Below are 27,402 nucleotides of genomic sequence, written 5' to 3'. Positions count from 1 at the left end.
TTAAGTTCGGATATGGGGTAGTGCTAGCCCCCCCCCCCGCTTGTATGTAGTTGTAAAATTGATAATTTGACTCTTGATACTTTTTTGTTCCAAATAAACTGGTGAAACAGTTTATCCAATTCTCTAAAATACACTGAACTGACTTTAATCAGAACATTAGAAAAAAGGAAAATGAATAGGGGTAGTACTGACATCTTGATTAGGGCAACACACCCTATCAACGAAAGAGGAAGAAATACCCACTTTCCCAATAAATCTTTAATCTTACTTAATGCTGCTTCGTAATTTAGCCTAAATAAATCTGAATAGTTATTTGAAACATAAATTCCTAAATAACGGATCAGTTCAGAGGAATATGCTTGCTGTCTTAGCATATCTGGGAGAAAATTGCTGGATACATTTAATGCCAACACCTCAGTTTTTTATGGTTGATTTTATATCCTCCAATTGCCTCAAACTGAGCAAACTCCTTTAATATTAAATCAAGATTTTGTTTTTTTCTGGTTTGAGGTAAAGTATCACGTCATCAGCAAATAATTTGATTTTGGACATCCCCCCAATTGCAGTTTTTATATCTATATTATCTCTAATCCTCACAGCTAGAGGCTCTATGAAAGTGAATAAAACCGGAGACAGGGGACAACCCTGTTTAGTCCCAAGCTTTATATCAATTAGACCTATTGATTTAGAATTAATCCTGATCTGAGCATGTGCTCCCTGATACAGATTTTGAAACATATTAATAATTTGCTCTGGGAAGCCAAACTTTTCCAGACCATAAAACAATGCTCCCCAATTCACTAGGTCAAATACCTTTTCGGCATCAACCATTAATATTATAGCAGGGGTTTGGTGGATGTTGAAATAATCAATTGCTTGAATAAGAAAGCTGTGTTTGGACAACATTGACTGACCTGCTATAAAGCCCGATTGATCCTTGTGTATAGCATATTGAGCCAGAGAAGTAAACCGATTTGCCCAGATTTTCATCAGGATTTTGTAATCTGTGTTTAAAAGACTAATTGGTCTATAAGAGCCAACTTCCCTGGAATGTTTTTCCTTTTTTAACAAAGCTTACTATTGATGACTCCTTAAAAGATGCTAGAATTTCCCCTCCTGCTCTAACAAAATGAAAAATCTCAAGCAAAAAAGGAAGTAACTGTGCGAAAAAGCTTTATAAAATTTGCCCGGGATACCATCATTTCCACAAGCCTTGCCTCCGGGCATCGTGGCTAGAGCCAGGGAGATTTCCTCTATCGAAAAATATCCTTCATTAAGCCTCTTTTTGTCCTATAGAAAATTGAGGAAGGATTAAATCATCAAAATAAGACTGAATGGCTTGTTTCTATAACTGGTAGTCAGTTAAGTAAAGATCCCGATAATGATCCAAAAAGATTGTTGAGATATCATTTTTTGAATGGTATAAAAAAATGAAACGAGTTAGAGCATATGTATGCCTCTTTTGAAGTAATGAATTGTAAAGTATTTGAATTTCCATTTGCACTCTAGTTAACCATATCAACTCTCTCTGTATAATTGTATTTTTCGGACCTCAATTGAATCTGCATTTGCGCCTTTTTTTGGGGGGAGGAAGTATGGCCCCCTTTCCAATATATATGATTTAGGTGATGACCCCTTATAATGTTGGAAAATAAGCTTGCTGAGTCTGTAGTATATTACTAAATGCAATTTTGATGATTGGATCATTTACAAGTTTATATAAAAAACTGGCAATTTTACAATTTTATCTATTGCACAGCAATAATTGTATTCAGTTGTATATATCTGCTTAGTTATGTCTGTTCTAAATTCTATTTTTCTATTCTGCTCGATAAAAAATGTAAATTTTAAAAAAGAGAATGTAAATGTACAGTTAAATATTTTCTGAACAAAAGTTGCTTTTTATGATTTCTCGGGTGACTTGGGTGCTGCTAAATACATGCACTACTGAGAAGGGGTTCACTTCAATAGCAGCAGCATTTATGCACCATCTAATGTTGCGTGTTCTTACAACTAAAAGTATCTCCAGGATGAATCACCTTATCTGTTTCCTTGTACATATGGTTAAGAACTTCTATTTTCAAACAACTGAGGCACATCATGCTGGCGGTCAGGACTGTGAGAAAGTCATACTTTTTGCATTGATCACCTCCATTTTTAGGCCTGGCCTGGCCTGGGCAGCGCATGCGCTGCTCTGCATGGCATGCAGTATTAGATTATACACTTGAAGCTCCGCCCACTCTCCACCCATATTTTTCATTGGCTTGTGTCTTTGTCCTTTGTAAATGCTGGCTTCTGGTTCGGTAATCGGCTTGTTAGTCCCTCCTTAGTGCCGCATTGTCTTCATTTGTAACCCCCCTTGAGGACTGAACCTTTTACTTCTGTTGTTACACCATCTGTGTTATGTAGTCTGTAATTACAAATATTTTTTGGGTGGGTTGTTTCAAAGAGCCCCAAGCTGCGCTTGCACTTAATGAAGGCCACGTCCCTTTCTCTAGACGCAGCTTGTCTAAAAGGGGCGTGGCCTCTATTAAGTGCAAGCGCGGCATGGGGCGCTTCAAAACAAACAATATTTGCAAGTTATCTGTGGTGATGTTTAGGGCCATGCGACTTCTGCTCACTCTCAGAGTCCTTCCTGCATCTTACATTCAAGCCTGCCTTTTGTTGTTGTTTATAGCTGCCATTTTGTGTTTGAGGCCCCTTTGACTTTTTTGAGGCAAATATATGCTTCAGCTGGAAGAGAGGTAGTAGGGGTGTGTTATCAAACTAAGGAAGTTACCCATATGTGCAAATCATCTAAATATACAAGCACGCCCGTTTGCTCCTGGAACATGATGTGGTCCTCTTCTGATGTTTCTAGCTGAATCTCTTGCTTTGTAGTGGCATAAAGTAGTTTTGTACAATTGGGTATTTTTCTGAGGGTTTGTGTAGACTTCAAAAACTGTATCTTGCAGTTAGAGTGAGCTAACCTGAGTCCCACAAGAGATTTCTGTGACCTCAGCCATGAAAGCTTGAGACCTTGCCTGCAGTGATTCTGGAAATGGGACACTGCTTTTTATCAGAGGAGGTGTTTTGATGCTGCTCTGTTTGTTATACCTACACAGTGACCCAGATTAGTGACAATTATTTGTCCATTGTGGGAATGTTTCATGACCATGGTCTTTTTTTCAAAGAAATTTGGTAGACTCTCTCCATCTTTGTTTATGTTCATTATAGCCACTTTATTATTTTTGATCCAGAAATAGCACAACACTTTGGAACATTTGGTGTCCATTGGCTGAGCAACTGAGGAGAGGTTATGCAATCCAATAGGGTGTTTGGTGTCACATTGCATGCTTGTGTGTACAGGAGTCTTACTACTGTATAATCTAGAACATTGCTATGAGTGGGTGAAAGTCGTGAATAATGGAGTGTTATCTGGGAAGGGAAAATTGGCAAAAGGAGAAACAAATATAGACAAATTTTCACAATAGATGACAATAAATTCTCCTATTGGTCTTATGGCTAAAGTCCACTGTGAAATTATTCAAATGTTTTCCAATATTACACCCACAGGAGGATAAGATTACACATTTCTATTATTGTAATCTGTTCAAAGTATACTTTTCTCATTTCTTTTATATATGTCACAAAACACAAGCGCTAAATCCTCTCAAAACAAATATATGCACTATACACAACAAATTAGCATACCTATGTACATACCTATATACAACAAATATACACAGTGAAACAACATATACACTTTATACAGCAAAAACATGTAACAGAAAAAGTGGAGAGGATATAATTTATATATATAACTTTGTTAAGTACTTCCTATCTTTTACCCTATGGAACAGTACTAAAAAAGTGTCCTCCTATTAAATCTAGGTGGTACACTAGGAGGTAGTCAGACACAACGGTTCCAAACCAAAAACCTCGTGGAACCCCAATCTTCACATGTGTCCAGTGATGTATCTTTTACAAATTAATTGAAAACAAAAGGACTCCTCCAATAGGAAAGTGTCGACGCGGTCGCGTTTCGGCCTTCCAACAAATCAGGCCTCCTCAGGACAGGGCGACAAAAGAAGGGGGAAAACAAACTTAAACTCCAGGGTGGCAAAGCCACCCGCTATGTCAACAAACGCCAACTGTTTCTTGCGTATGTCCGCTCTTTTACTCATGGGAGCAAATCTCAGGGTTCTTGAATAATCCTATGTGCACGAAAATTCCAGTGTCGGCAGTCCAAAGTTAGTAATGGAGTGTTATCAGCATATGTCCGCAAAGTCTGACTGTGAATTATCTACATAATTTAAGCAGTTATGGATTAAAGTGGAGAGGTGAGGGTGGTGGCTGGGGAAAACGAGGTGGGTAAAGCACTGCATTCCGGGAGAAAATAGCAAACCAGGCAAAGTATTTTACCTGAAAAAGCTACAGACGCAGCTATTGGCTACCTTACTGAGAAAAATGAGGACAAACACTGTAATAAATATCTTGAATATTTCTAAAATCTATGATTCCTGTTCACAGATGGGTTCAGTAAAATGTTATTTGGTTACATGTTGGAGCCCTATCTGTTGGTTACTTTATATTGTTGAAATTAAATGCAGGTATGATCATGCCATATCTGAATAAATAAAGAAAAATGCAGTCACATCAATAAAACGTTTAGGGAATTGTGGCTAAGGGAACAAGCATGGTGAACTCCATTTGAGCAAGCTCCTGCATCCATTAGCTGGGGTGGCCTCCACCTGCTAGCATAGAGTTTCTGGTCGCCAAATTGATTCTGGTGGCGTACCAGAGGTGGAACAGCAATGTTGACTGCCTTGGGGGTTGTAAAGGACACCGGCAACCTTCTGTGCCTGGCCGTCCGGATATCTCTGATAAACTAAGCGGGGTGTGCACTACGAACAGTCACTTTGGTGGGCCCCATTCTTTTCCCTCACTGAGTCTTCTGTAAGAATTGATGGCCCGATGGCTGGCTTTGGCCTAGAGACTCTAAAGGACCCTGCTTCTAAAGCATCATTGGAGGAGGGTTATGGAACAGTATTTTGTGAATGATGCTGGAACAACTTCTTCCATCTCTTTGAACAGGAGGCATTTAAAGTTGTGATTAAGGGTTGTTGCTAGGAAGGCGATCACACGGAACTGCTTGAAGTGAAAACTTGTTTGAATGCCCTAGAAAAGGAGGTAATAATGGATGATTTTAAACAGGAGGCTATGCTGATTCGGAGAAACATGCTCCTTGGTTAAAACGCTCTGTTGTCTGGATTATTGATATCACAAGGCAGCATTCACAGAGGTTTAGTATGGCATGGCTGTCCAGATCAAGACCAAAGGCTAACGCTTAGCAGAGATCAGGGACTTTCGGGGGGAAACTCAGCAAACTCAAGTCTGCATTAATGCAGCCTTTTGTTAATATTACTCTTCCCTATGTAAGGAGCAAGGCAGTGGTATGCTTGAAGAGGTGTCACGTATCTCAAGGTCTGTCATTCATATCCTTGGAGGGTAGGGTGGACAAGCAATAACCGTCTTACAGATTAAGTATTAGACCTGGTAAGATTCTGTATACGTATGAAGCCCTCAGGAGTTCTGCTCTACTTACTTTGATAAATTAGCTCTTCGCTTGGAGGATTTGTATGCTGAATTCTTTAATGTCTGTGTGTGACTCCCCCTCCCCCAACCCCTGGCTGAAAAAAACACTGATAGTCTCATTTGTGAAGCCAGGAAATGATTGATTAGCTATGTTTTTCTCATGCCTTCTTTCAGTACTGAATGTAGACAATAAAATCTCTGGGAAAATCCTAGCTATGAGATTGATACCTTACACGGCGTTGGTCATTTATACCAATCAGAACTGGGTTTAACTGGTCGCAGCATGGCACAAAACTTAAGGAGTCTATTTCAGGTAATGGTAATTGCTACCATAGACTACAATTACTCTTTATTATTGGATTTAGATCTACAGACGGTCTTCCATTATTAAAACTAGCAATACATATTACAGGTCCTCAATAAATTGATCCTTTAGATTCCCTGTTGTATTCTAATCCCAAAACAAGGGTTACGATGTGAGCAATGATATCGGCACCCTATCAGATGCTCCCTGGTTGCCCAATCTTTCCTCCTCTGTTCGCCCTGACAATAGAACCACTAACGAGTAAGCTGCAGAGTGGAAGGACGGAACTGAAGTATCCCACTGCAGGACTCCAGTCAGATAATCTCATTATATGCAAGCACCTTTTATTATATATAAAGGATGTTAGAATAGATCTCCACCTGATAGTAGAGACCATACAAGAATTCTGAAATATTTCCAGCCTCCAGGTGAACTGGGCAAATCCTGTTTCTGTAGAATGCGACTGACTCACCTAAGCATTACGGTGGAAAAGAGGGGTGAAGCGATTAAGTGGAAGCCCATTACTTTTAGAAACCTGGGATTACATTTACAAGTACACTGTTCCGACCCCAATCTACTAGAGGAAAACTTGGAGCATGCAGTGAAAGCATTGCGCTTTCAGGTGACCTTTTGAGAGGTAGATAGATAGATAGATAGATAGATAGATAGATAGATAGATAGATAGATAGATAGATAGATAGATAGATAGATAGATAGATAGATAACCTTTTGAAAGACATTGACCCGGTCTTTTGCTGGTCGGGTGACTTTGTTTAAAATCATGATGCATCTTGAGCTCTTCTGTTATTTTGCTAATATCCCAGTTGTGGTCCAGAATACAGTGTTTAGGGAGCCAGACTGTCTACTATTGGATCTTATTTGGATTACTGGTAGAGTGTCTTTGGAGAAACCGAAGTTCCAGACGAGCAGAGGTATTATGGGAGCCCAGGATTTTGAATCGTATAATAAAGCTGCCCACACAGAATGGATTACTCTCTCACTAGAACGCTGTGACTTGCTGTAAGTGGGTGAGGAATACCTCGCTAATAAAAACAAATGTAACATAGCAAACTCCTACACCCCATGAAAACCCAGTATTCACTCCCAAAACTACTGAGGGTGCACAGCACAGTCATGTCAGAGCTATAAGTCGACTTGTACTCTAATGCCATACTCGCCAAAGATTCACTTGCTGAGTCTGTCTGGACTTGCAGGATTTCACTCTAACAGGGAGCTGCATCATTGGGAAGCAGAATGGAAAAGAGCCTGTGAAGGACTTATTTCATGAGGGGATCCTGGCACCCTTCAAAGTAATAGAAGAATTTGGATTATCATGGTGCACTTCGTTAAACATAGATCATTGGTTGCAGTGTTACTCAACTTTTGTAGGGATAACTCAAACTTGGAAAGTCATAGATATGGAACCACAGACACACACCTACCTACAGACATCGTACTCAATGGGAGCAAGCAGGAGAGTGATAGCTTAGCTATATAGAGCCCTACTGAGAATAGCGGGACCTCACTGACATACCTTAAGGACAAATGGAAGTCAGAACTTGTAAGAGTGCTACATGATAAGGAGTGGGACAAAATAGCGTACCACCATGAGGTATCTAGAAATGATAGACTGAAATTAACAATTTGTATTACTCCCAAAATGATTAGTAAAATGAATCTGACTTGACCTGCCGTTTGCCCAAGATGTGGTTCATGGCAAGCAGACTTCATCCATATGATATGGGACTGCCCAAGTATTACAAAGCATTGATAAATGGTGGGGGGTTTATTGAACATTGCAACAGGTAGACCAGCTTACCGATCTTTTACTAATATTTGCTGTAAGGACGATCACGGTAAACTGGAAGTTGATACACAGCCCTTCTATATTGCAGTAGGTCAGCGCACCCACCGTGCCAGTTGTGAAAGCCAGGCTCTGTCCTGGGAGAAGGCCTGTGGCCTCAGAATATACCACATAGTCCACGTTTGGGATGAAATATTACTGAGTTTCATGCAGGCAGCCTGGAGTGATGAGAAACCTCCTTAAAAAGAGAATGTTAACTAAGACCTCATTTTAGACTGACATCCTGAATGCATAGTTATTCATCTTTCCCTCACTCCCTTCATTGCAAATACATGAATGGACAGCTACATATAGCTCTCCTAGGCCCATCTCTGCTGCACCGCTCTGCTTCCTCCCTGTTTTCCTGAGTGCTTTCTCCTGCTATCCCCTAGTTTTTCACTATTTTCTCCTTCCCTTCCCCCCCTTTTTGGGTCTCGCTAGAGCCCAGCGCATGCGCTGGTCTAGCGAGACATTTAGTAAGCCGCTTTTGGAAGTGCTTCCAATGCAGCGACTAGGTGACTCTAATGCACACAAGCAGGCGCGCCACGTTTCCTTTCATTTCGTGGCGCTGTGAAGGTGTGTGCCGTGATTATAGCAAAAGAAAATAAATAGTTTTATTTTCTATTTCTTTACTTTTGCTATAATCGCGGCACCAGCGCTTTACTTTTAACATTAAAAGTAAAGTGCGGTGCCGCTATTATTGCAAAAGTAAAGAAGTAGAAAAAAACTACTATTTCTTAGCTATATTCTATTCTATTTCTTTTGCTATAATCGCGGCACCTGCGCTTTACTTTTAACATTAAAAGTGAAGTGCGGGTGCCGCGAATATAGCAAAAGTAAAGATAAAGATGTTTTTCTATTTCTTTACTTTTGCTATAATCGCGGCATTTTTTTGAGGGTTATCTCAGTTAAAAAAAAAAACCTTAACGCTTGCTGGTTTCTTCTGCTGAGCCTTACTTTAGCGCCCCTACCTTTCCTCATCCCAAGTGCTGCTGGACAGTCAGGTGTAAAAGAAGGTACCAATAGTATTTATTGGTCATGGCCACATCAACTGCTACCTTAGAGAGTCGACCAAAGACTGGATTTTCAATGGAATTTGCTTTCTCCAGCTTTTTCCTCGTTGTTTAATGCTTTCTCCTTCCTCCCACCTGTTTTTCTGGGTGTTTTCTCCTTCTTTCCCTCGTTTTCTACTGCTTCCTCCCCTCCTTTTTGGAGTGTTTTTCCTGCTTTTCCCACATTTTTACTCCTTTCTCCTTCCTGTCCACCCGTTTTCAGAGTTCTTATTCCTGCTTTTTCCTCGTTTTTCATTACTCCCTGTTTTTTCTCCTCATTTGCTGCTCCCGCCTCTTTTCCCGCCTACTGCCTAGCCCTGCCTACCACCTCTCAGCCGCCCTCCCCCTTCCCAGAACCTACTTATTGGAGACCACAACATGACCCCATTGAGCAGGCCCCATGCTGCTGCACCGCCCTTCTTCCTCCCAGTTTTTCTGAGTGCTTTCTCCTGCTTTTCCCTTGTTTGTACTGCTTTCTCCTTCCTTTTCCCTTGTTTTTCTGATTGATTGATATGCCCTTAGTAGACCCCGATAGAGAGCTGAAGCTAAGTTTTAGGAGTTACTTGTGTACAGCATGCTCGCCTCCTTAGCTCATCCCTCACCTTAGCACTGTCACCGATGCACTGCACCCCATCATCCAATATTGCTGCCTCACACGAAAAGTTTTTTAAACGCCCGCCACTAATTAAATGAGAGGCTGTTTTGACCCCCATGTTGGGGACAGTATTTAAACTGAGTTTTTAAGTTGGTTGGGTAGATAGCCCATTCATTAAGGTAGATACTTACATGCGTGTATCAATGAAAGCTGGAAACTTTGTATGTCATCTGTAAGATGAATGTTGTTACATGAAAATGTCAATAAACGGTGTTTCAAAAAATGAAATATTTGAGGATTCTACAGGATTAACAACACTTCTGCAATTAGTTGAGCGGTGAATCATACAAATGTAGTTTAGCTCTTACAGAGGTACTTCCAGTGCTCTGAGAAAGGTGGGGGTACAGTGTGTCTTTCAAGTGCCTGTTGGTGTTCATTGTTCCTGCTTTCAGAGGTCAGTCAACTACTCCCAATGCCGTGCACATTGTAAACCGCTTCAAGGTTGGCTGGTAGGCCTAAATCCCCTCACAGTTTAGTTATAAAGTTGCAAGTTGATTTGGCATAATGGAGGCCATCAATCTGTGTGTTTGTGTTTGCCAGTGCCTGCTTGTATGCTTACGTACATGTGTGGCAGAAGAGATTAAGTAAATATATAAAAATTCAATTGTTGTGAGGATCTGTTGATTGTGAATGTTTGTGGGCATCTGTGATTGCATATATCTATTTATTAATATTGATATTTATGGTGTTAATCAGTCTGGCATTGCCTATCCTAAACTTACATTGACTGCTTCAAACATAGGTGTCGATTAGAATGGCGGATGGACCTGCGTCCATCCGCCACCCCCGAGGTGGAGGGACAGTCCGCAGGGGCAGCGGTGGTCCCTTTTTTTTTTTTTTTTAAACAGTTTTTATTGCAGGAATATGCAACACAGCCATCGACTCAATGTACATTATATAGATCAGCGCAACATAATATAATGATCGTCAGTTAAGCTTGTTGGACACAGCCATTCAGCCCACATCCCGGAGGTCGGGCGGCGCTATTTTCGGATATCGTGCATTCCTCAGGCTGAGCCCGATACCATTGTCAGTACTTCAGGATTTCTTCTACCCGCTTTTCAGCTTTCAACATGGAGTCCCCGCTTACTAGTCCGTGTTGCAGTTCCTGGTCAACTGTAAAGTCTGTAAACTTGGTCCCTCCCCCACCCTTCCCTCCCAGTGTCTAAGTCGGTGCACGGTATGAACAGATGTAGTAATGGTGTTGGATCACGGAGTTAATACTACTGAGTGCATGTGTGTGTCCTAGGGGATCGCAGCTGGTACGCGTGTCCCTGACTGTGGTGTCTCGACTTGTGCCTCTTCTTCTTCATCCTCCTCTATTGCGCTGTCTCTCAATGCCTGCACTAGTGCTTCCCACTGGCAGCGGCGGTCCCTTAATAGTAATTAGGATGTGACCGCCACCCTGGCGGTCACATCCTGTATATTTAACATTGCAGCGGTTGCTACTTAAAGCAGCACCCGCCGCAAAGTTAAAAATGCATGCTTTGCATGTGCATGCACAAAGCGGCAGTCACAGCGCAGTGCCTGCCGCTTTGTGCATGCACATGCAGGGGAGCACCCCCCAACACCCTGGTGGCCCGCAAGGGGCCCCCAAAAGCAAAGGTCCACATGCTTTTCCACAGCGGAATATCCGCAGCGGAAAAGCATGTCTCCGCACACATCATATTATGGCTGGCGGTGTCTTGCAGACACCGCCACCATATTGTGGTCCACACCCCGCGGATCAGCGGCGGACGGACCTGCCGTCCGCCGCTGATCCCACCTCCATCATAATCTGGCGGTGGGTGTTTTCAAGGACCGCGGCCACCGCTTGCCTGGAGGATGCGGATTCACCACCATCATAATCGACCCCCTAATGTGGTTATCTCTAGCATAATAGAGGCCCTACCTGGCAGTTTGTGGTCATCCTTTGCATGCTGGCACCCACTTCTGGCATAATTATGGTTATTTCTGAGCTGTTGTGGTTATTCTTTGCTTGATATGTAGGTCCCATGCACAATGCACAATGAGTCACTGGAAACAAGCTGTCCCTGGCTGATGAGCCCACAAATAGGGTGATACAGGTCCTGGGTTGCTTGTGTGGTTCAGGAAGAGCCTGGCTTGGCAGTTTGAGATAGATTTTTGTGATTGGAGCAGGATCAAGACTGATTTGCATACAGCTGGGTCCAAGCGGAGGTGACTTGGTGTGCAAAATAACGATGGATTGACATTGCGTCCTGAGTAAATAACAGTGGCTGATACTCCTTCAGGCATTCAATTCATCACTTGTTGGTATACTTTAGTGTGTTGCTGTAAGTGGGACAGGTATGCCTAGACGTGGCTCCTGTGGATACTGTGTCACTGTAACAAAGCTGTACCCGGTGATGAGACCACAACTAGGGTGAAACCGATCCTGGATTGCTTGTGTTCGGGGAGGACCTGGCTTGGCAGTTCTGGCTAGACTGTTGGATTGAAGCAGGGGTAATACTGATGTGCATATAGCGAGGTCCAAACTGAGGTGACATGGTGTACAAAATAACGATGGATTGGGATGTGACCCGAGTAATTACAAGAGGCTGAGATTAATTCAAGCATTCCATCCATCAATTTTGTTTAATACTTTTTATGATGGCGGACTCCCTGGAAGCAACAGTGGTCATTCTTGGCATATTGTTGACGATGCTTATTCATATCATAATAGTAGCCAAACCGAGCAATTAAGAACATCTATTACATTATGTTTCCACATCTGGAATGATAATGGTAAGCTTTGGCATATTGTGGGAATCCTTGGAATGATAGTAACAACATGGGCACTATCTGACCTAATGCTAAGCCTAATATAATGGAGGTCATTCTCAGTACACTGTGAACATCCTTGACATGATGGCGCCCACTAGTGTCATATTTACGGTGTTTGTATAATGGTGGTAATTTATTTATTGAGAGTAACTATGACCTGATGGTGCACACACCTGGCATGATGCTGGCCATCATTGGTATTTGGTCAGCATCCTTGGCATTATTGAGCACACTGCTGGTATACTGGCATTCACCATTGACAAACTGTAGGCATTCTTGCAATACCTTGACACATCCCTGGCATGGTGGAAATCCATGGCATATAACAGGCATCCACTTTTTTCATATAGTGATTCATGCTATATAAGACAGTAGCTATCAAGTTTAATAATAAACTTAGGTGTACCGATGATAATGGGAAATTGGTGTGTGGGAACCAAATATCTATTTACTGAAAATAAAAAAAATATATAATGTTTAGTAAAATACAGAATTTGATAACTGCAAGCTTTTGTTGGGAGAATTCATTTTTTATCCAAAATCAAAACCCACATTGATACCAAATGTGTACATTACCAACAATAGCAAGCTGATGTTTATTGCAAGACACATTGCTTACATACTGCCTTGGTGACAATTAATTTTGTTTGCGCTAATAATTGTCCCTCGTTCGGAATAGTATTCTTTAATACAAATGATCAATCAATCAATCAATCAAAACATTTATAGATCGTGCTACTCACCCGTGAGGGTCTCAAGGCACTGAAAGGTGGGGGGGAGGTGCTACTACTGCTCGAACAGCCAGGTCTTGAGGTGTTTCCTGAAGGAGAGATGGTCATGGGTCATTCGTAGGTGTGCGGGGAGGGAGTTCCATGTTATGGCCACCAGGTAGGAGAACGATCTTCCTCCGGCGGTGGTTCTGCGAATCCGTGGGATGGTGGCGAGGGCGAGACTGGCGGAGCGGAGCTGGCGGGTGGGAACGTAGAACGAGAGGCAGCTGTTGAGGTATTCAGGGCTCATATCATGGAGCGCTTTGTGTGCGTGGGTGAGGAGCCTGAATGTGATCCTCTTGTTGACGGGGAGCCAGTGCAGGTTTCTCAGGTGGGCGGAAATGTGGCTGTGGCGAGGGATGTCGAGGATGAGTCGTGTGGAGGCGTTTTGTATGCGTTGTAGTCGTTTCTGAAGTTTGGCGGTGATTCCTGCATATAGGGCGTTTCCGTAGTACAGTCGGCTGGTGACGAGGGCCTGGGTGATCGTCTTTCTGGTTTCGGTGGGGATCCATCGGAAGATCTTTCGGAGCATGCGCAGGGTGTTGAAGCATGATGACGAGACGGCGTTGACTTGCTTGGTCATCGTGAGGGAGGAGTCCAGGATGAATCCCAGGTTGCGTGCGTGGTCCGAGGGTGTTGGCGCGGAGCCCAGTGCTGAGGGCGACCAGGAGTCGTCCCTGACAGAAGGGCATTGTCTGAGGATGAGGACCTTCGTCTTGTCTGAGTTCAGCTTCAGGCGGCTGAGCTTCATCCATTCTGCGACGTCTTTCATCCCTTCCTGTAGGTTGGTTTTGGCGGTGGCTGGGTCTTTGGTGAGGGAGAGTATCACCTGGGTGTCGTCGGTGTAGGAGATGATGTTGAGGTTGTGTTTGCGTGCGATGGCGGCAAGGGGGCTCATGTAGATATTGAAGAGGGTTGGGCTGAGTGAGGATCCTAGGGGTACGCCGCAGATGAACTCAGTGGCTTCTGAGCGGAAGGGAGGGAGGCGGACTCTCTGGGTTCTGTCGAAGAGGAACGAGGTGATCCAGTCCAGGGCTTTTCCTTGGATCCCAGTGGTGAAGAGGCGGGTTATTAGGGTGCGATGGCATACAGTATCGAAGGCTGCCGAGAGGTCCAGGAGGATGACGGCGGTTGTTTCTCCGTTGGCCATCAGGGTCCTGATGTCGTCGGTGACTGCGATGAGGGCGGTTTCGGTGCTGTGGTTGGCTCGAAATCCGGACTGGGATGGGTCGAGCGAGTTGTTTGCCTCTAGGAAAGCAGGCAGATGTTTATTGACGATTTTCTCAAAGACTTTGGCCGGGAAGGGAAGAAGAGAGAAGGGGCGGAAGTTCTTGAGGTCTTTAGAGTCCGCTGTGGGTTTCGTCAGAAGGGCGTTGATTCCTGCGTGCTTCCAGCTCACGGGGAAGGCGGCTGACGCGAACGAGATGTTTATGACGTTCCGGAGATGGGTTGCGATGATGGTGTCGGCTTTGTTGAAGATATGATGGGGGAAAGGGTCCGATGGGGAGCCGGAGTGGATGGAGTTCATGACGTTGGTGGTCTCTTCAGAGCTGATGGGGGTCCAGGCGCTGAGGGTGGTTGTGGGGGTCATTGTTTCGGTGACTGAAGGCGGAGCCTGGGGTTCGAAGCTGTCGTGTATATCTGCGATCTTTCGGTGGAAGAAAGTGGCGAGGGAGTTGCAGAGTTCTTGTGACGGTGTGATATCGTTGTTGCTGGCGCTGGGGTTGGAGAGCTCTTTGACGATGTTGAAGAGTTCCTTGCTGTTGTGGGTGTTGTTGTCTAGTCGCTCTTTGAATGATGTCCTTTTGGTGGTGCAGATCAGCTGGTGGTGTTCGCGGGTGACGATCTAAAGGTTTTTTCGAGGGTTCGGCAGGATTTCTTTGATTTTTTGAGGGCGTCTGTGAACCATGAAGTTTTCCCGTTGCCGGTCACGCCTGGGGGTTCTTTAGTGGTGCGAGGTTGTTGGCGCAGTTGGTGATCCACTGTTCGAGGTTGTGGGCTGCGTCGTTGGTGTCAGTCGTGTTGGCTGGTGGGTTCCGGCTCAGCGATGAGAGGAGCTGGTCTGTGGTGACTTTGCTCCAGCATCTGCGGGGGATTTGTTGCTTGCGATGGTGGGAAGTATTCTTTTTGAAGGTGAGGTGGATGCATCTGTGGTCGGTCCAGTGTAGTCCGGAGGAGTGGTTGAAGGAGACGTGGTTTCTGGCAGAGAAGATGGGGTCGAGTGTGTGGCCAGCGATGTGGGTGGGGGTGTTCATCAGTTGCTTGAGTCCGAGGTTGGCAAGGTTGTCGAGCAGGGTGGTGGTGTTGTTGTCGCTTTTTTTCTCCAGGTGGAAGTTCAGGTCCCCGAGGAGGATGTATTCTGGTGAGGCTAGGGCGTGCGGGCTGATGAAGTCGGCGATGGTTTCGCTGAATTGTGTGCATGGGCCCGGGTGTCTGTGAATGAGCGTTCCTCTAAGGGTGGTCTTGGGGTCGGTGTGAATCTGGAAGTGTAGGTGTTGGTTATGGTCCACAGGGTTTTCAGGCGATGTTCAGAGTTCCCTTATGGACATGCCTTTTAGATGGTCCCGCCTGTATGGCGATAAGGCAGATAGAGCGCTGGAGCGTTTTAAGGACTCCTGGGCTGTGGCCAAGTCCTTGGGTCTTTCCACCATGCGCCCGGCCACGTCTACTTTTTGTTCCTTTCGTGGCCACGGTAGGGGCTCCCCAACACTTTAGTTCAGCCAAAAGCCTGTGCAAAACCAACCTCAGCGAGGTCGCGGACGTGGTTCCCGCTGCGGTGGAACAGGGGGCCAGCATGTGGGTCAGTCCACCTCCGCTCCCGCAGCATCTGCCTCAAAGCCATCCTAGTCCTAACTTTGGGGTGCACCCCAAGCCGGTGGGCGGCAAGAATCACCATCACCTCCCCCACTGGCATTCTGTCACTTCGGACAGGTGGGTGCTGCAAATCATACGAAGGGGCTACTCCCTCGCCATCAAGTCTGCCCCCCCAGCCATGCCACCTCAGTTCCACCGCATGTCGGGGGATCACTCTGCACTTCTCCAACAGGAATTCAGAAACCCTCTTGGCCAAGGGGGCCATCAAGCGCGTTCCTGGGCCAGAAGTAGGACGCGGTTGTTATTCCCACTACTTTCTGGTCCCCAAGAAGGAGAAAGGGGTCATGCACCCCATCTTGGACCTGAGGAACGTCAATCTCTTCTTCCGGAAGGAGAAGTTCAAGATGTTGACTCTGGCTCCGGTCTTAGCTGCCCTCGACCCTGGAGACTGGATGGTAGCGTTGGACTTGCAGGACGCATATTTTCATATCCCCGTCCTGCCGTCCCACCGGCGTTACCTGTGGTTCACAGTAAGCCAAGAGCACTTTCAGTTTGTTGTGCTCCCCTTTGACCTTACCGGCCCCTCAGGTGTTCACGAAAGTGATGGCGGTGGTCGCAGCTTATCTGCGCCGATCGTGGGTTCCAGTCTTCCCCTATCTCAATGACTGGTTTTTGAAGGTGGGCTCACCCCAGGCAGTCGTCTCCCACCTCCAGACTATGGCCGACCTTCTGCATTTGCTAGGGTTCTCCATCAACGTGCCAAAATCGCACCTGAGGCCCTCTCAGAAGCTCCCCTTCATCGGAGCGGTTCTGGATTCAACGCAGTTTCGGATTTATCCTCCTGAGCAGCGAGTCCGGGATATTCAGCCTATGATACCGATCTTTCAGCCTCTATCCCGGGTTTCAGTCAGGATGACCCTCCGGCTCCTGGGCCTGATGGCCTCCTGCATCCTGCTAGTGCAACATGGCAGATGGCGTAAGCGGACTCTGCAGTGGGACCTGAGGTTCCAGTGGGTACAGCATCAGGGCAACCTGCCCGATCATGTCGAGATCTTGGAGGGCACTGCACGACAATTGCAGTGGTGGCTCACGTATCGTGTTTGGGTCAAAAGCAGATCCCTCTCCCTTCCCCAACCGGAGTACACAGTGATGATGGGTGCATCCCTCCTGGGATGGGGAGCTACTTGGGAGAGTCGGAGACCAGAGGCCCCTGGTCTCCGGCGGAGTCCCGGCTCCATATCAACCTTTTGGATCTTCGGGCGATCTAACTTGCTCTTAAAGCGTTCCTTGCCTCTGTCCGGGTAAGTGTAGTGCCGGTGTTCATGGACAACACCACCGCCAAGTCGTACTGCAACAAACAGGGCGGGGTGGGGTTGTGGACCATATGTCAGGAGGCTCTGCACCTCTGGACATGCTGGAACATCAATGGCATTACCGTGCATGATGGATCACGAATGGCGTCTGCACTCGGACGTGGCACAAGGTCTCTTTCTGCAATGGGGAGAGCCTTCGTTAGATCTATTTGCCACCGAAGAGATCGTGCAATTTCATCAGTTCTGCACGTTGGAATTTCCAAGGCGGCACTCGCTCGGCGACGCTTTTCGTTGTGAGTGTAGTGTTCATGCCTATACCACTTCTGCCTAGAGTGCTGAAGAAGATTTGGTGCGACTGGGCCCAAGTTATTCTTGTGGCTCCAGATTGGGCACAAAGATACTGGTATCCCAAGCTACTCAGCATGGCAATCGATCCCCCGATCCAACTGCCTCTTCGGGTGTATCTTCCGTTGCAGCGGCAGGGGACGGTCCTCCACCCGAATCTGTCCAACCTCCACCTCCGTGCATGGAGATTGAGCGGCAACAGTTGACAGCTTTTGACCTTCCTCCCGAGGTCTGTAATGTCATTCTGGCAGCCAGGCGTCCCTCTACCAAGACGGTATACGCCTGCAGGTGGAACAAATTTGTGGCATGGTGCACAGCAAAGGCTGTGGATCCCCTTTCTGCTCCTCTTTCCGAGGTCCTTCTGTTCCTTCTCTCTTTGGCCCAGCAGGGCTCTGCTCTGGGCACTATCAAAGGTTATCTTTCGGCCATCTCCGCCTTTTTACGGCTTCCAGATCAGCCTTCTCTTTTTAAGTCCCTGGTTGTTAATCGCATCCTCAAAGGCATTACACACACGTTTCCTCAATGGGACTTAAATCTTGTCTTGACTTATATGATGTGCGCTCCCTTTGAGCCCCTTCATAACTGTCCGTTACATCTTCTCTCTCTAAAGGCGGCTTTCCTGGTAGCTATCACCTCTGCCAGACGGGTGAGTGAGCTCCAGGTCCTTTCTTCTAAACCTCCTTTCCTTTCTGTTCATCCGGACAAGGTGGTTTTAAGGACCCGTCCTTCTTTCTAGCCAAAGGTTGTCATGCCCTTCAACATCGGGCAAACCGTCTCTTTGCCTAGCTTCTTTCCCCCTCCGCATCCTTCCAAGGAGGAAGAGAGGCTCCACCGTCTGGACCCAAAACGTGTGCTCTCGTTCTATCTGAAGTGCACACAACAGTTCAGGGTGGATGACTAGCTCTTGGTTGGCTACGTGGGTGACAAAAAAGGTCGGGCTTTGCACAAACGAGCCATCTCGTGGGTCGTTCTGTGCATCAAAGCATGCTACTCGTTGGCTAAGAAGGAGCCTCCTGTGGGGCTGCGTGCCTACTCTACCAGGGCAACGGCGGTCACTACTGCCTTGGGACGCGGCGTTATCTTGCAGAACATTTGTTAGGCAGCTACGTGGGCCTCGCTGCACACGTTTACCAAGCATTATTGCCTTGACAGTCAAGTCCGGAGAGACGGCTTCTTTGGCCGTTCTGTTCTCCGTGATTTTCTGTTGTAATCTTGTTCGCAGACCCATCACATGGGTTGGTATTGCTGGGGTATCTATTCTAAGGTAAGGAATCTATCACTAACGTGTCTCTTTCAGATGCATAAGTTACTACTTGTGTAACGATATATCTGTAAGAGACATTAGTTAGTGATAGATTCCTTACCGCCCCACCCATCCTTCCCGTTCTGCGAACTGATTCCTAGGGTTAAGGTCATCCTTTTCAGGGCCTTAGTTTCATGGCACCAGAGGTCAGTTTCTTGCAAAGCTCTGCGTTCATGGCGCGGAAAGTCGTGTACAGAACTGACGTCAGCACGCATGGGTGGCTCCTAAGTAGTCTCCGTGATGTCATCTCGGTGCTTACGACGCCAGAGACGGACGTGGAGCCGCACGACGCCACCTACTGACGTGCAGGGATACTGCTGACAAAAAAATTCCGGATCCAGTCTGACGCCTGGGGATATTCTAAGGTAAGGAATCTATCACTAATTAATGTCTCTTACAGATATATCGTTACACAAGTAGTAACTTGTGCGTTTGATGGTGTCTGCTGGGGTTTTGAGATGCATTGTGCCATCATTCCCTGAAAGCCCCATTTAAATTCACTACTTATAATTATATTTCTCTTCTTGAAATCCTTGTTTTGGCTGATGATGGCCATAAGCATAATTTTCAAGAATCTATGCCTTACGGTCAAGTGTTTCCAGAAGTCAGTTCCAAAATATTTGAGGAAAAAATCATACCATGAACTCCAGTCAGCACATTAAGGCCAAACAGATGGATGCTACCGGAGGTCACAAATACCAGCTTTGATTTGATAGAGAATTTTAGTTTTAGAACATCATTAAATACCCATTTTCTTCTTATTTAATGAGTTTGCGGATGAATACGGAGTCATGATTACTTCAGTTTGTACATAACACCTTCTAAATAACATAAATATATTGCCAATACAAAAATATATGTATATACTTTTGGCAAAACTAATAGATGCAGTTTCCTAATATTCATGTTGAATGATTGCCAGCCTCAGCTAGTTCCATATGGGTATTAGAAACAGAACTAAGCAAGGGGTTTTGGTGCTACCCACATATTGATATGCAGTACAAGCATTTGATTGAGATAAAAGGCTCTGCCCAAGGGAGTGCATGGTACAGCACATTAAATCCAGACCTATTGGCATTGCCAATGCATTCTCTTTTTTCACACAGATATTGACATACCCAACCCAATTTTTCCAAGCATTTCTCCCTTAGACGGTGCCTCAAAAATAAGGGATTTTGGTTTTAACTCTGAATGAATTGTTAACATTTTGCAGTTTAAACATTTACCCATTAATCTTCTATTTTTAATTCAGCAGGATAAAACCTCCTATAACAAACATGTCTCCTAGGTTCAGTCAGTACATTGTAGATAAGAAATTTACTCCTCAAATTTTGATGCCTTTTTGTTGATGAATTTGTCACTTTAGCAAGCACAATTTACTGGCATGTTCAAAACATTCTGTGAATTTCACATCAATTTGTTTTAATACAATTACATATCAGTAAGAAAATGCCTGCCGTTTAGACATTTAACATTCCTGGTGATCAAAAATGTGCCTTTTAGTTTTAAACAGCTTTGTTCTAACACAGAAAGATGAGTCTTTAATAAGTGGGAAAACTACCGAAAGATTAGCTTTATAGCACAGTGCCAGAGTTTCTACGTTATGAAAGTGAGAAACTTGGACACTATATTAAAGAAATATGATATTGTTTACTCATTGTTAACTCTAAATAAAAGACCAAGTTACATACATTAATGAATACTTGTCTAGTATCATTTAACTACAAATTGATATCATGTTGTCATTCATGATATGTCATATTGTGCCAGGTTATGTTCTAATTGTACTGAACAATCCTACAGTAAATAAAATCTAATATGCATGTTTTTTTCAGATCTGGTAAGGAAAACAGATTTGTTAAACATCTACGCATTCTATTGCTGGCAGCCGAAGCAACTTTATCCGGATCCCATCGCACAGTAGGACTTAAAGCAATCCTATGCTGTCTTTGAATTCTCACTTTTTGTAACAAAGATTGTCTTTTTCACAGTTTTGAATAAGGTCCATGATTTGGGATTTATTTTAATTTCTAATGAGATGAGATTCTATTTAAGCTGTGTTCAAGCAATGTTGAAGCCATTGAAGTATTAATGTTCATCGGAGGACTACAAAATAGATACCATTGAGTGGGATGTTAGAATCTTTTTCTAAAGAGTATAGAACAGTATAACTACACTGGTGGGCTGCATAAAGAAAATGTTACGGGGACTATAGCAGTTAAAACTTTTTGAGAGGCATCAGATTTCTTGCAACTAGATGAGATAAAAGAATATCACAAAAAAAATATAAACACAAATTTTGTTGCTTCAGTTGGGAACAATTCTCCGAGACCCATTTTACTAGATATAAGAAAAGCCTTATATATTTTCTTCTTAGTGTGGGGGATGCTTAGTCCATGCAAATTTCTCTATTTGCCACAAATTGATTTTTAAACATCTGTCCCTAAAAACAGCCTCCCTGAATTGGTTGAAGGATGTCTAAGTTAGTCATAGAGAGAACAGTTTCTTAACATACAGATGGGTCAGTGTCAACAGACAGGAACTTCTTTACAAAAAGTGTAGTAAATTCCTTATACCTCTGTGCACGGGAGCAACTGGGGTTAAATCAGTAATTAAATACAGGAAAGGCCTGGTCTGAGGTAGTAATAGCACGGAGTGAGCAAAATTGAACTAAGTACATTATGTATAGACTGTTACAGGGACATTGGTGGGCATGTTGGGCCAGGTTTTCTCTCATGAACCTATCCATAAACTATGTAAGTGTGTTTGGCAGCACTTCTTGATCTAGCCTGGCTTTCCTTAGAAGCAAGTGTATGTTTTTTTCTTTTCTCGTAACAACCGATTGGCCCTGATTCCTACAATTTTATGGTGACATACACTTCAATTATGGTACAGAGTCAAAGTAGTCTAACTCTCAGCTTCATGGGTTTAAATAAAAAATATTTTAAGAGATGCATTATTTGTTTTCAGTTGGCTTGCCCATGCCATGCCCACTGGCTGAATTCACCCTATGGTGGAGCTGGTTTGTTTCCACATGAGGTGTGGTCTAGCGAGTCCCTGTTTTTGCCAAAATTGCATTTGTCTCCCTACTTCCAAATCCCATCTGCACATGGGAGCTAGCATAGGCTACTTTTGAGTAACAAATAAGGGACATTTCCATATCGGTCTGCAAGCAATTGATTAATTCCTTTATTGCAATGTAGGATTAATTGTGACTCTTTATTTTCTTACCAAGATGTAGAATGACGGTATTTATGTTAAAGCATACATTTCTTTAAACTTAATGAACTTTTTTAATAAACTTTTACCATGTTCCACTAGTTCCACATGCATCTCCACAGTTGGTACGAAGAGACTTCGAGCTATCTGTAACACACAGGTAAGCACATATCCAGACAAAACATGTTTGACACATCACTAAAAGAGGGATAGATGAATGATAAAGGAGTAATGTTTTGGAAGTTCCTGAAATAAGTAACAATTGTCTACTTAAGACTTTAATGACTCTGAACACTCAGAAAACTCGTATGTTGACTATCAGTCTTTCCAATGCTGATATTGGTCCCAGATCTTTGAAAAAAATATATCGATGTTGAGATGGTAAATAGTGATTACAATGGACTGCTGTTCTGTATGGCTCTTTACTTTCCATTTCTTTGTGCTCTTCTCAACACATAGATAGAAGGTATTTTGAGTATTCAGTCACCTCCACTTATCATTTTGAAATAAGTAAAATGATCTGCTTTCCAATGTTTTGAGTTAAACATAAATTGAGCTTCTTTATGAAGCACCTATATACAGTTCTCTCTCTGAATACAATTGCCTTATCCTAGAGCTCTGTTGAATGGAGTCATTGTGCTCCTGGGACTGTACCAACTCCGAGAGAGAATGCTGTACTACCTACACTGATTCAGGAATGGTGAAGAAGGGGCCTTTAACCACAAAGTACCAGTAGACCACATCAGCAGTGTGGGCCAGTAGATCTGCTTCTGCTGCCTTCTATGGGCACTTGTATGGTCTATGGAACTTGCTCAGATTACCTTGAAGATCACTCACAAGCCACATTTGTGGCCCCAGAGTTGTTAACTATTAAAGGATTTTTAGACTTTGTAGCTTTTTAAATTGTGAAAGTCAGACGAGCACAGAGAGTCTGTTTAAGAAATATAAATATAGCAATAAGTAAGTAAAATTATTTATCCAGTATAACATGACATTTAAAAGATCACCATTTTTTCTTTCTTGAAAGTAATCCCAAGAGATGCATCACCAGAAAACAACATGTATGAAGTATCTGGTGAAATTACTATTTTGACATGAGACCAACAATCATCTCTTCCCCAACCCTCTCCACTTATGATGCAGGAGGGTCTCATGTACTTTGCCTCTACGCATACTTGTGACAATTGCAGGTAGAAAGGCCTAGTAACAGAATGTGTCTCTACTTACTATGAGTTTGGGACTCGCAAAAATGCTGATGAAATGGGCCTTTGAGAACATGCCTTCTTGGTAGCCCAAGCATATGGAGACCAACAACAAAATTAAAAGTAGTACTGGACATATCTGACCAATGAAAATAGCCACCTATTTATGTAGCGTATACCTGCTGATGCTGCTTTTTATTTCAGATCAGTGTTCTAACCAATTCTAGACCATATATGAATCGAGGTACGCTGAGATTAAGTTATTTGTAGAGGGAAAATGTTTTATCCATTGATGAAACAGTTATTTAACCTATGCCTTTGGATCATCAGTTGACAATTTAGCATATCGCACAATGTTTGGAACAAAGGCTAAAGCAGAAGTGTCTATCATAGGTACTGGAAGGGCCTGATCTTTGCTTGAGTTCAGGCTATCCGCCTAGGATCCTTTGACCGTCAGTTACTCTAAATGGAACTCATTTACATAGATGGTGGTTGTTTTGAAAACCTAAGTGGAGGCTGCCTTCTTGGACCTATTGTGCACTCCAAACCTTTCCTGAAAATGTCCTCTTTGAGTGAGGAATATTATATACCGAGTGATGGAGCGCACACAGATGCCAAAGTTCCACATAATCCCATCTCAGTTCAAGTCCAGCAGGGCCTCTAAAGGAAGTGGCTGAAGTGTGGGCTTCTCCGAGATAGTTTCTATAAAGATACTAAACACATACTATGTCAAATAAAAAAACTTTTAAAATGTAAAAATTCATCCCAAGAACTGATGTTCATTTTACCAAAGCTTAATTATTTTGGGTAGATATGGCTTAAAACAAGTGAAGCAAGACTGGGTTGAAAGATAAATCCAGTGACTGCTGATATGTTTGATTAAATTGTTAAAGGCTTGACAACTTTGAGTACTTTTTCCATTAGCAATACTAAAAGCTGTCAACCCCTGGAGCAAATTGTAGGCACTGCTGTTGATTTTACTCTTCGCACTACGAATTCTAAAGATTGCACACTGAAAAATGGCTTGTAGATGCTTGGCAGTCTGCATAACTGAGTTGTGGCTAAAATGTTAAAAAATTCCGTAGAGAGACTTGATTACAATTATCTGAAAGTCTGTTTCTTCTACAATGCCTTTGAAATAAAATACTGAAGTATAAAAAATAATAAAATACTCAACAAACATTTTATCATCACAATAGAAAATTCCCTTAACCTTCTATGAATCAAAAATTGCTGTTACGTTGACATATTGTGACAAAGAGGGGATTGTTGTATCGGAAAGCCTGTTTGTAATTGTTTTTTAGTTTAATGAAGTGCTATGAAATTCCTTGAACATTATTTGCTTACGGGCATCTTTATTATTCCTCACATAGTTCACTTGTAATAGGTTCCAGGAGGTGGATCTGGAATAATTTATTTATTTCTAGCTGCTTAATGGTAGCAGCATACTGGGCTAATGCTGAATCATATTTTTATAAATGATCAATCAGGTCCTGTCTCAAGATCTTGCATTAGTGTTTTTTTGTGGTAAATACTTCTCAAAGATTACCTTAATATATTCAAGCAATCATTGTTCTCAAATCTGTATTATATCATTGATAATGAGTTGCACGTGGTTCAACTAGGAATGCCTCCTGTTTGCAGATTAAGGTGAAAACCTGTGGAAAGGTTGAGAATCAGATTGCAATACATTAACATGTTGGAGCCTTCAGAAGCATTATGTCTTCCACTCTTGTTCTAGTCTAAGCACGCACTGTACTTGACAACCCTGTTTGTTTCACTGTTCGACTTGATATGCTCTGATATCCCTTCACTGAGAAGAGGTATGGAGACTGACTAGCTCGTAACTATTATTAACAGTGATTGTTGGTTGGAACAGTTCTGCTGGAGCAGCAATTTCTTGAGTGTGTGGGGAATCCTGTGTTAAGCACTTGAGACAATACAAAAACACTCCTCCAGCTCAAGTCACCTGTTTTCTGTCAAAAGAGTGCAATGCCTATTTATCTAATGCACCGAAATCATATTCATTTGAAAAATATATTTTTAGTAGACAGATTCGTTCATTGATCTCTCTCTGTAAGGATTATACGTCTATTGTAGTTAAAGAATACCTGTTCTGGAAAAAAAGAAAGTTATGTCCCAAGTGAGCTTCACATATGGTGAAACACTACTGTGGCAGGGCTGATAATTAGGAGCATCTCTTGCAATAACATTCCAGTGCTGTATTTAATCACACCCCTTCAAAAGCCCTTCTCTCTCTAAAACAGACACTCACTCTCAATTCAACATGAGATCAAGCTTAACTGCTAAGTAAAGGCCTACAAAGCCTGCTGTTTGCTGTGTTTTGTCACCTCACTGGGAGGAGGAGAATTAAATTACAAAGTCCAAACAGTTTTCGAGCATTGTGTGCGACCGTACCATTTTAAACCCACCAATTCTAGTGTCTTAAATGAGGCGTAGAATCAGGCAGACTAGATGCACGTGAATCCCTAATCCTGCATTCACATCAATGTTTCCTAGCACATGGTGTTTAGATAAAAAAAAGTCTTAATTTTCAAAATATTGACAATGTGTTTACTCTTTCGTGTCTCAGGTTTTCTACCAAATCCTGGCTGTCGAAGGTGTGTCAAGTGTGTCAGAAAAGCATGATGTTTGGAGTGAAGTGTAAGCACTGCAAGTGAGTAAAGATTAATTCCTGACTTGGGTCAAAGAAATTGTCTACCTGCCTCCTAGGGGCTCTTAATGAATTCTAATCATAATATAAAAAACCTACCATGTATTCTTTCAATACCACCTACTCCAGAAGTCTTCTTCAGTCATTGTCCAAGTACCTTTTCAGGGGTTCCCATAAGTATTTCGGTCTTGCTTCTGGGTCTTGTGATTCGGCTTGTGTTTCAGCAATTTCATTGCAGTAAGTAGTGTCCGCCATTCTTATATGGTGGGAATTGGGCCCTTCATCCAAGAAGAAAGCAGCCGTCTTTTCGGCAATAATAGGAGTGCTGCAGTTATTCTTCTTACCAACTTTGGGAAGGGGTTTGACATAGAGTAACAGCAATAATCTAGAAGAGCAGCCTACCTGTGTCTCAGTAATCTGATGTATACATTTTAACAAAATCTAACCAGTAAATGCTTACTGGTTGACATTTCCATGTCCGATGATAAAGGCCAAATGGATGAGTGGAGCAATGATCACAATGTGCTGGTACACGGGTATCTATTTCATGTAGAAATGTTGGGTTATATTATATACTGATTATGAATTCGAAATGCAATAATTAATTTATGCATGTAATTTGTGGACCTGAGTTTCATTGTGTGCAACAGTAAGTCCATACAGCACTGCACAGGTGTTCATAAATATCACACTCCCATTTACCTGTGCTATGAGTTTACAGGGGCTTAGTCTGTGTACAATTTGTACACTTGTATATTCAGCCTCGTGCATCTGGTGTTATAAGAAGATGTGTCAGAGGAAGAAACTCAGGTAGTTCAACTGGATATGTGGGCAAATGCACTGTCTTGCAAACCTTATCCTGTAGTAGGTGACGATGTCTAGGACAGCAGTCTGTCTATCTCCCTTGCACTGTTTGAGGGACAGAAATGTTCCCTCTTTGAATAACTAACCGGATTGTTAGTCCAGCCTCATGCATACTATTGATGACTTCCGTTTCAAACATGGGTGAGGGCTGGGTTATATGCTACTTTTAGGGCTGGACTGTAGAGACAATTCTGTCCTCCTGTTTGGCGATATTCCATATCGACAAACACATACACCTCACAGTCTGTATCAGATGGAGAGCTCTAGTTGAAATGTAGGTGATTAAAGTGTCTACTTTCATGGGTGTACCAGTAAATAGCAAAGTGAGGCTGGGCGGCGTGATAGTAATGTGCCAGAACTGGTACTGCAAAGCATCCCTTCTCGTAAGAGTGTCCCATTTTATTCTAGGGTTTTGCCGCCTCATAATCCTCTAATAAGCAACATACATAGGAATTCAAATAATTTTTGGCAAAGGGGAATGGGTATATTAATAACTAGATATAAAAACTTAGGGAGAACAGTCATCTTTATTGGGGGGACCCATTCTGCCATCGACAGCTCGGGCGTTATCCATCTTTCAGCTTGATCAGTAAGGTTGGCCACAGAAGGACCATAGTTGTCCTGGATTCAAGCCTGCCTGTCTACCGAAAAGAGCATGCCCAGTTAACTGACCAGCCTGCATT

The 27,402-nt window shown here is 43.3% G+C and overlaps 1 protein-coding gene across 1 annotated transcript in view; it reads left to right on the top strand.

Annotated features, from left to right (window-relative positions):
- The window catches only part of KSR1 (kinase suppressor of ras 1), a 218,056-nt gene that overhangs the window by 30,512 nt on the left and 160,142 nt on the right, over nt 1-27,402 (top strand). The window contains exons 3-5 of the mRNA XM_078679707.1: nt 16,247-16,254; nt 22,082-22,139; nt 25,775-25,858. Coding sequence (XP_078535833.1) covers nt 16,247-16,254; nt 22,082-22,139; nt 25,775-25,858 — 150 coding nt within the window. The remainder of the gene's footprint in view (nt 1-16,246; nt 16,255-22,081; nt 22,140-25,774; nt 25,859-27,402) is intronic.

This window comes from Lissotriton helveticus, chromosome 3_1, assembly GCF_964261635.1.
Source record: "Lissotriton helveticus chromosome 3_1, aLisHel1.1, whole genome shotgun sequence".
In the NCBI taxonomy this organism is placed as follows: Eukaryota; Metazoa; Chordata; class Amphibia; order Caudata; family Salamandridae; genus Lissotriton; species Lissotriton helveticus.
Note: the sequence above shows the minus strand (reverse complement) of the source record. Positions and strands in the feature narration are given on the sequence as shown.